This window comes from Mesoplodon mirus (assembly GCF_964341445.2).
Source record: "Mesoplodon mirus genome assembly, chromosome: 4".
In the NCBI taxonomy this organism is placed as follows: Eukaryota; Metazoa; Chordata; class Mammalia; order Artiodactyla; family Ziphiidae; genus Mesoplodon; species Mesoplodon mirus.
In genome coordinates, this window is record NC_138979.1 from 63,504,125 (window position 1) to 63,514,185 (window position 10,061).

At 53.7% G+C, this 10,061-nt stretch overlaps 1 protein-coding gene across 2 annotated transcripts; it reads right to left on the reverse strand.

Moving 5' to 3' along the window:
* Window positions 1–279: 279 nt before the first annotated feature.
* STOML1 (stomatin like 1) lies at window positions 280–9,838 on the reverse strand. Of its 2 annotated transcripts, XM_082616699.1 has the most exons (7): window positions 9,622–9,838; window positions 7,874–7,980; window positions 6,661–6,810; window positions 6,177–6,380; window positions 2,926–3,121; window positions 2,258–2,488; window positions 280–1,731 (listed from the first exon to the last, which is right to left on the reverse strand). In XM_082616699.1, the coding sequence occupies exons 1-7, from the start codon at window positions 9,752–9,754 to the stop codon at window positions 1,538–1,540; spliced, it is 1,215 nt and encodes a 404-aa protein (XP_082472825.1). In that variant the 5' UTR covers window positions 9,755–9,838; the 3' UTR covers window positions 280–1,537. The 2 variants fall into 2 exon arrangements, with proteins under 2 accessions (XP_082472825.1, XP_082472824.1); XM_082616698.1 differs by lacking the exon at window positions 2,258–2,488.
* Window positions 9,839–10,061: the final 223 nt, after the last annotated feature.

The window sequence follows — 10,061 nt, forward strand, 5'->3', positions numbered from 1 at the left end:
GTTTAAAAACACATTGTGTTGGCATGGCTATGAGGAAAAACAGACTCTCACTCACTGATAATGGGAGTGTAAATTAGAATAACCCCAGAGAAGGCATTTTGGGCAATATTAAATTAGAAATGCTTTGACCTAGCAATTTCCTTTCTAGGACTTTATCCCACAGATGAACTTCAACCACAGGTGAAACAGCATATGTAAAAGATTATTACTGCAAGATTGTTTGAAATAGCAAAACACACACAAAAAATCTGAATGTCCATCAATGCAAACCAGGTTAAATAAACTATGATACATTTATTCAATGGAATCCTATGTAACTACAAAACTGAATAGGGAAAGTCTAGGTGTGCTAATACAGAAAGATCCTCAACTGTAAGGTTAAGTGAACAAATCAACATTGTATTTGCTATGCTGCCATTTCTAAAAAAAAACAAAAAACAACCAACCCCCGTCCAGAGAATAATATATTTGTATTTTCTTGTAAATGTATTTTTTTTAAACCTCAACTTCTGGAAGAATAACCAAGAAACTAATACCATGGGATACCTGTTTGAAAATATATGGATGGAATCAGGAGTGTGAGGGACAATTTTCATAGCACGCCATTTTAAAATTCTCTATTCAAAATTAAATACTTATTTAAAACTTCCTGTGCTCTCACAGGGACTTTCCCCTCTGCCGAATGTCTTTCCCCCATTTCCTTTCTTCTCTCATCTCCATGTAGCTGTGAGTCTCAGGCATCATCTCCTCAGGAAGCCTTCTTTGATGGACACCCTTCTCCTTCCCTCCCCACACCCTGGCCCCATTAGGTGCCCCTCATCCCCCACTGGGGACTACAAAGTCTGCTGGGTCTTCCGAAACTCAGAGGCCTTGAACCTGTGGGCTCCCTATCCTGGAGTGCCGGCCACACCAAGAAATGAGTTGCCCTGGACAGGAGGGTATTAACCGCTGGCAGCAGGCTTTGTTCTCCACCCACACAGCTATCTAGGAAAGTTTGTTTCCCCGGTGATGCTGATCCTCCAACGGCCACAAAGAAAATCTGAGTTTTGGTTTCCCTTAAGCTTTCATGAGGAAGACGCCTGGGGTTTCCCCTCTTCCCCCTGGGGCACTGGGTGCAGTAGCAATGGAGGGGACAGCGATGGATGGCTCAGGCATGAAGCTCATGGGACAGCAGGGAGGGCAGGCGCTTACACAAGAACAGTGACAGACACAGTGGGGAATAGGCACAACGACAGCGCCAAAGTAGAGGGGGAGCCCAGGCCAGGCAGAGAAGATCATGCCCCACCAGGGCTCACGGGCAGCGGGATTGTGGCCGGTGGGGACTGGAGGGAAGGCTTTTGAACAGGCAGCCCTGGCTGGGCAGCCTCCAGGAGTGGAGAGAGGGACAGAGCAGGGGCAGCAACCTGGGGCTCTGGCCCTCCAGGAAGGGGCCCTGGGGCTGAAACCTGAACCCAATGGTTCAGGACTCCTCCTCCAAGATACCCCCGTGGCTTGGTGCCAGGCTCGGGGCTGGGCTATGGACAGTCAGCCAAACCTGCTACTTCAAGGCCCTGAAGACAGTGTCCAGCTCCATGAACGCAACCAGGTCGCCCTTCACCTTCAGCTGCCCGCCCAGGTAGGCCTCCAGGGGCTGCAGCTCCCTGCACAACAGGGCCTGCAAGTCCTCCTCAGCCATCTCCAACACCACATCAGGCATGGCATCAGGCACCCCATGTCCCACCCTCCCTTGCCCTGTGGGGAGAAAGAAAACTGAGCATTAGTAGGGGGACGACTATGCTGCAGGGGGTAGAAGAGGTTAGCATGTCCCACTGGGAGGGGTGTAAATAGTGGTTAAGCATTCAAGTTCTAATACCCTGGGTTCAAGTCCCATTGGCTGTGTGACCACTCAGAGCCTCAGTTTCCAAATTGGTAAAATGGGGATGATGATAATCCCTAAATCATACGCTGATGATGATAAGTAGGTGAGATAAGGCACAAAACATGCTCAGCACTGAGCCTGCCATGAACAGGACTGCAACATGTGTGTGGCTCTTGGTATAGGAAGCTCGGCCATCTGAGTTGTCCTGCTGATGAGGACAGGGCAGGGAGACCAAGGCCTGGATAGTCACTGTCTGCAAATGGCATCTGAGTCCCTGACTGCTATGGGTTTGCCCTAAACTGCTGGCAGGAGCAGGGCCCAGTCTGAAAAAGGACCATGGGTGGTAGGGGCTACAAGCAACCCAGGTGGGAAAGAAGAGAGCAGGGAGGGCAGCTGCACCTCTAGTGAGGTCCAAGAAGTAGATGCTTTGTGCGCCACTGGGCAGGACGACATTGAACTGGTAGCAGGCCTCGACCTGGCTGACCAGGGCCTCAGACAGGAAGGGCTTCAGAGCCGTCAGCAGCCCCTCGGCCACAGGCTGCTTGGGGCTGGACCTGGCACCACCACGAGGGGCAGATGGCTCAACCTTGTTCACCATATCCAAGGTATCTGCTGGGGGAGGCCAAGGGGCTTGGGGAGGGAGGCAGAGAGAAGGAGGTCAATGTGCTGCCAAGGTCAACGTGTGGCCTCCGTACCTTCACGGCAGTTCCCTCTTACACCCTCTTCAGGCCCACGTTCAGTTTCCTCAGAAGCTGCCCTTGAGTTTTTAGCCATAACCCCAAATCCCATTTCTAAGCTACTCCAGCCTTGAATCCAAAACTCTTTTCTGGCTGCTGTTGCTTCCTCCCATGGAGGCTCCCAAAGGCCTCCACACACTCAGACATCTGGACTCTTCTCACTGCCCTAGCTCTGGTCAGCTCTAGAATTGGGGTGGCCTGAACAGCTGGGTGGGGTGTGCACTGCACAAGCTGCTTGGTTAAGGGAACAAGTAGCAAAGTTCAGTCGGTGCTGGACACCAAGCTGAGCACCCTGGGGAGCACCCTCACTCTTTCCCTGAGGCTCCTTACCTGGCTCGGGGAGTGGGGCACCTCCTGCCACTGAAGACATGCCTCCTCCCAGGAAGTGGAGGGCCAGCTGCTGCAGGGTTATGTACAGGTTGAGTCCAGCTGGACTGTCCTGGGGCAGCTGGAGCACGACCTCCACTGCCAGAGCCACGCGGTCCACCTCCAGCCCCCAGGCCCTGGTCACATCGTTGATCTCCAGCTGGAGGATGGTGTGGGGAGAAATGGCACTCATTCAACAAACCTTTCCAGAGCACGTTCTTTAGGCAGGCTGGTGTGGCCATGGTGGCACGTGAGGCACCAGGCCTGCCCTTGAGAAGTTCCCAGCCTGGGACGGAGGCAGAGGGCAATTACAACCCAGCTGTGGGCAGCTGGTAGTGAGCAATCAGGAGACGGTGTGGGGCAGGGAGGAGGGGGTGATGCCAGGAGGAGGAGGAATCATACAGGTGAAGGGGCATCAAAGGAGGACCTTTCCAGGCAATGGGAAGAGCAGGTGCAAAAATGCAGAAAGGAGCACCTCAAATGTTCGGGGAACTGTGAGGAACCAAAGTTCCATTTAGCTGGACCCTCAGTTGTGGCCTGGGACACCAGAGACAGCCAAGGGCTCAGAGGAGGCTGCTCCCGCTCACTTGGATTTATTCTGAGGCTCAAGGAGTCCCGCAGACGAGTTTAGCAGGCAAGTGACAGAGCAGTCCTGCTTCTTGCAAAGATTCTCTTGGCTGCTATGTGGACACTGGATTGGAGGGGCTGAGGGTAGAGGCATGGAGACCAGGTAGGACGTTGTTTCAAACTGCAGGCAGAAGTGATGCAGATGCAGTGTCAGGCAGAAAGGCGGCTGTGAGCCGAGACACACCAGGGGAGGGGCACAACTCTGTAAACTCTATTAAGCTACAGAAGGACACTAGAGAAATAGAACCACTGGACTTGTCGGCTGCCCGGATGTGCGAAAACAAGGAGGGCGGTGAGGAGTTGGAGGAGCCACGTTTCTAGTATGGCTGCCTGCACGGATCATGAATGCGGGCATTTATCCAGAGAGCATACACAGAGGAAGACACAGATTTGGGGGTGGGTAGGGAAGGAATGGTGACTTTTTAAACACGTTAAGCTTGAGGTGTCTACGGGACGGCCAACCGCAATTGGATAAGTGGGGCCAGGAAGCAGGGCAGAGTGGGACTGGATCGGAGTGTTGAGAATAATTAGTGTCTAGAGTTAGCAGAAAGCCACAGGTGGGTAAGCTTTCCTGGGAGGTCACAGGTGAGAAGAGACCACTGAGGGAAACCTGGAAACAGAAGGGCAGGAGAACAGGGAGTAACCAGGAGTGTGGAATAATGGAAGCCCGAGGAAGCAGAGGATCCAAGAATAAGAGAAGGATGGGTCCATGGAGTCAAAGGCTGCCTCCAGGTGAAGTAAGGGAAGGACTGAGAAGTGCCCCTGTGCTAGCAAGAGGGAGGTCACCATGATGTCGGCAGTGACATCAGTCTTAGGAGTGTGGGGGGAGCCTGGATTAAGGACAGGAGGGGAGGAAGGAAAGGGGAGAGAGGGGTTAAGAGCTAGAGGGGGTCGGGGACAAAGGTAGAACATGTGTCCTTGCAAAAAGGCAAGAAGAGGCTGAACTGAGGGAGGGAGCCGAGTCCTGGGCCCAGAGCACTGCCCGGTGCAGAGGAAGCAGATGCTTCCAGTGAGACAGGAAAACAGCACAGATGTAGATGAGTTTGAAGGGATGATGCAGGAGGAAGCTGAAGGAGTTCTCACCCTAGAGTGTTTTCTCCTGAGGATTAAGAGGCAAGGCCTGTGGCAGAGGGACGGGTGGGGTGGCAATGGGGGAGGCTGGGCTGGGGCAGTGAGGGGCTGGGCTGGGGCAGTGAGGGGCTGGCCTGGAGCAGCTAAGGAGGGCCCAGCAAGTGAGAGGTGGGGAGCGTGCAATCCCTCTAGAGGAAAAGTACGCAGAAGCGGGGGCGCGGTGAGAATGAGAAACGTATGCCTGAAACAGGCCTTAGGGAGGTGTGCTGGGTTTCCTGAGATTTCATTTTAACCAGGCACTGACCCCACTTTACCAGGAGCCAACTCAATCTGGGCAATGACCCTACATGACTCTAATGTCCTGGTATGGGACTCACTCCCTCAGATGGCTTCTCTTGGCTTTGCTGCACCAAAGCCATGTGCAACAAGGCCAAGAGCAATTTTCTCTTCCTAAAGGTAGATCAAAACGGAATGTGGTTTCATGAAAAAAAATTATCAAATTGTGATCTGGGTTGTATAAGACTGAGCACTGGATTGGGGGGTGGGGGGCACGTGACCTGGCTCTGGTCCAGCTCTGCCTTGACCACAGCTCTTAGGGGCAAGTCAAATAATTCCTGAGCCTTAGTTTCCTTCCAAAATAAAACAATAATACCAGCCTTTGCAGCAAAATGTAAAGCAGAGATACACTGAGGCAGGCAAAATGCTATGCATGTGAGAGCTCCTCTTGGGAATTTCACCCAGTAGATTTATTTCCTGAAGGGATTGCGACCTCCAGGACTGGCATTACCCCACTCCCCTTCCTGTCCTCTAACCCTGGGGAAAGCAGATCTTAGGGGAACGAGGGGAAACTTCACCCACGGACCCCTGCCAGGACATGGGAGAAAGCACAAGGTGAACGTGAGAAGCAGGGGACATGACTTCACATGTGTATTTCAACCCCATCTTGTCACAGGAGGGATTTGAGGTAAATTCCAGTGTAACTGCTCACATTCAGAGAAGAGACAGGAAAAAGGTCCAAATGTCATCATGTCCCTTTGTTCTCTTCAGAACAAAGAACACAAACCCACAAAAATGCACAGGCTGCCTTGGGGAGCATGGAATTCCCCTGAAGGTGACTGGGCCAGGAAGGCCCCTGCTCCTTTCACCCACCTGCCTGCCCCATGAGGCTGCTGAGTGCCCCTGAGGCCCAGGGTTGTCATGGCAATGCCTGCAGAGCAGTGAAGAGTAAAACCTCAGGCAGTCGGGGCAGGACCCAAGAATTTCTGTCAGGACACTCCCCTGTCCCAGCCCCTTCACCTCTCAGGGATAGATTTGCCCAAGATCGCTATGGTCTGTGCCATCTTCTGTTCCTCAACTCAGTCCCACCCAGACCACTGACTCTTCAAAAGTTGTTACACTCTTGGGACATAAGGCAAACTGAGGCCCAGAGTGATCTGGTGCTCTGCTAAAGTGCCCTGGCAGGCAGAGCTGGGCCGGGGTGCCAGCCACCGAACTCTGCCCTGTGTGGAACTGCCTACCAGGAGCTGGTCGCTGATCTTGAGCTCCTCCATCAGGATCTCCCACAGAGGCCTCTTGAGCAGAGCCTTGATCATGGCATTCTGGGCCATCATGCATGTGGCTGTGTTCAGGTCCTTCACTGTCGTCACCGACAGTACCGGGTCCCAGATGCGGAAGTAGACATCAGCCCCCACAGTCAGCACAACCTCAGCCTTAGAGGTCAACTGTTGGGGGAGGCCATGAAAGAGGGGCTGGGGGCACAGGGAGGCCAGGCCCACTGAGACCACCCAACTTGACCCACTCGCCTGGTCACTAGCTCCTCAAGAGCAAAATGGTATCCCCAAGTGTGTGGGCTTAGGTATATGGATCAAGGATGCCCTCCCAGCCCCCTCCCCTTTTTTCTGGTATCTTCCTCATTCCTCACCCCTAATGGCTACTCACAGGCCAATACACCCAGCATAAGCCCCCACTCCCTCTGTCCACGGGAGCCAAGAGGCCCCTCACCTTGCGAGGAGGGACACTGAAGGCTCGTGTCCTCAGATCCACCCTCTGAAAGGAGTCAATGAAGGGCAGGAGCAGAACCATACCGGGTCCTTGAGGGGTGCGGATCCGGCCCCGTCGAAACACGATCATGCGCTCATAGGTGGGCACGATCTGTCCGCAGCAGCAAGGGAAAGGGTTGAAAGCACTGAGCTGCTGCTGGCAATGATGTCTCCCCAGGTCCCTCCCTCACCTCTCTCCCTCTGGCCTTGTTCAGTGTCAGGTATCCTGAGCTCTGTCTTTCGATGAAAAAACCAAAGCTCTGAGAGGTTAACTGACGTGCTCAAAAATCACAAAGCCCCCAAGTGAAACACGCAAGATCTGAACGCAGTTCTGAATGACTCCAAAAGCCATGCTCTCAACTGCCATACTGTATTGACTTGATCCTCAGTGAAACCTTTCACCTGTGTGATCTGAAGCTAGACATGACTCAAACCAGGAAACTGTCTGCCCTTGTCTTAGTTAAGGGAAAAGCTGGGCTGCTCTAATAGCAGCCCCGAGCAAAGGGCTTTGCCAACTTCAGGTTCCTGGAGTCCTCAAACAAGGAAATATGTCCAAATTGAGAAATGAAGGCTCAGAGAGGCAGTGACTTGCCCAAGGTCACATGATATTTATTTCAGTGGTAGTTTGGGGACTAGGATTTAGGACCTTCTAAGGACTCCCTTCGAGACCACCCCAAACCCCAAGCTTTCTAGAGACACTGGCTGTTGCCTGGGGCCGCACGGGGGTAGGCTTCCACCTTCACTGCAGCTCTCAGATGCAATCCTCAACTCTAGCTCATCCTTTCCCATCTGCACCATCCCTTGTTGAAAACGAGGCCTGAATTCCTATTACTCATCACCTGCTGGGCCAGGTTGAGTGTTTTTCATTTCTAATTTAGCCTAACCCAAAGGGAGGAAGATATTTGTGTGCACCTTAAAGCCAGTGTTCAGCCCCCAAACTTGGGAGTTTGGGAAGACTTGTTTCTGCCACTTATGGGCTCCCAGTATGACTTTGGACAAGTCTGAGCTTCTGTTTCCTCAGCTGAAAGGTGAGAATGAACAATTCTTGTCCAGCCCATTTCACAGAGCTGTGATAATATTTGGGGAAAGGGGGCAGAGAATGGGGAATTCACCCACCAATGCCAAAGCTCTCAACATGGCCCAACCATTCTGGGGGCTGACCCAACCAGCCTTACCTTCAGGGCAAACCAACCAGAAATGGGGAAGGTGATCATCAGCAGCAAGAACCCCAGGAAACTGATGAGGCCATGGCAGGGGCAGGAAGGCCAGCTCTGAGGTGCTTCTGGGGACAAGAGAGCAGAGGTAGTCAAGGAATGCCGACTGGGTCTGGCAGGACAGCTGCTGGCTGAGTGGACTCAGTCAAGTGTACCTTTTGCCCACCTCCCCCTTCAGTGGCTCCTTACTTTTCAGGGCTAAGATGTTCTTTCCTAGCTCACAGTTCTTCACTCCACTTTAGTGCCGTGCCCTAAGGACCATCAAATACTCTTCTTGCCTAACACTACTCCCATGTCTTTGGGCAGGTGCTGGTTAAGGACTGTTCCTTCCTCCCATACACCAAAACAAATCTGTCCCAAGTCCCACCCTCACAAGGCCTCTGCTAGACAGTAGTCATTGGAGTTGAGAAACCAATCACACGATGCTCTCCTCACTAGGCTGAGCAGGAGTCAATCCTTTTGTCTGATTCATATTGCCTCCCATAGCTGGCAAAGCCAGGAGTACCTGGGCATCTGTAAGCACACGCTGGGTTGAACTGAATGCTGCTGGCATAACACCTCCTCTACTATCAGCCCCAGAAGTGTGCTTTCAAGGGATCCTTTTGGAGACAACCTAAGGCTATCTGGTGAGGGGAGAAAGCACAACTCCAGGTGGCATCACTGGACCTTAGCTTAAAGGGATAAAGCATCAATTGCTTTTCAACAGATGCCAGAGATGAGGACAAAGATGTTCTTTCCTAGCTCACAATTCTTCACCCCCCCTTTAATGCCCTCTGGGCCATACCTCGCTTGAAGCAGCTTCAGGTGAGAGGTGGGGGACAGAGAACTAAGAAAATGAGATTCATCTGAACCACAGGTCCCTGGCCCTGTGAACCAGAAGCCCAGAATGGGAGTGAAAGCTGAGAAAGCCCCAGAATCTGGGAGAGGTTATTTTCTGCTCTCTTTCCTCTCCCAACCCTGAACAGAAAGCAGACAGGAGCCTCGGCTCCACACTTCCAGGAACCCTATACTTTTGGGCTCTCTGAGCCCCAGAATGCTAAATCTCCTTTCCTGCCTCGTTCTGACCCATGTGGCCCCTGCAGGAAAGGAACCCTTGGATAGGGGCAGCTGTCATTAGAGGAGGATCACAGAGGGGCCACATCCTCTGGGGTTTTGGTTGTTAGGCTGTGGCATGTGGGATCTGGCCTATGGGCCAAGGAAATTACTCAAGGATTTGGAGCAAGACAGGGCCTGGAAGACATGACAGGCACCTGAGGGCCTGCACATCTCCACCAGGAAACAGGGAGATGCTCAAGCTTAGGGAGTCTAGAGGTGCCCCCTGAGGTGAAGATTCTGACATTTCTCTGCAGCCAAGTGCCCTTGGCGTGCTGGTGACCTCCTATGCCTAGACCTTAGTTTCTTTCTAGGCAAAATGGAAACCTGAAACCTCTGGGCTGATAAAAGCCGAGGAGAAACGACGTGGGGCGAGGCTTCTTGGAAGATGAGAGAGCTCTGGTGCTGCAGCCCCGTGGCCCTAGGAGGGCTGGATTAGCAGTAGCATCCCAGCGCCTGATCCAAGCCCTTCTCCACATTGTGGAGACCCCCTCTCGGTCCCTCCTCTTATTAGGATGTGAGCGCGCAAGACCGGCTGACTCCTGAGAGGCAGAGAGTTCGGGCCCAGGGGTGCCAGCCGATCTCTCCCGGGTCCGCTGTGCTGGGCGGCCACTCACCGGCCCCCGGCCCCATGCCGCCCGGCTCCGGGGACAAGCAACCCTCCTGCGAGCCCAGGAAGCCAAAGCTCGACTGATGGAAACGGTAGAAGTCCCCCAACGGCAGCGCCCGGGACCCAGACCTGCCGAGCATGACTCCTAACGGGGGTACGCCCCGCGCCCCATCACGGTACGGAGCCTGACCAGCCGACCGTTACACCGCCCCGCCCCTGCTGGCCGCCGTTTCCGGTTTCGCCCGCGCGGCCGTGGGCGGTGGCCCTGGCGCAGGCGAAGGAGGCAGGCCGGGCTCGGCTCTCACCGTCGCACAGCGCCCCCTGCGCTGGAAGGACCGAAATGCGGCCGCGGGGCAGGAAGGGAGGGTAGTCTGTGTTCCAGGAAGCCCGCAGGAGTCCGTCCTCCTACACCCTGCTCCCACTAGGCCTTAGAAAAGGAGCAGAAAG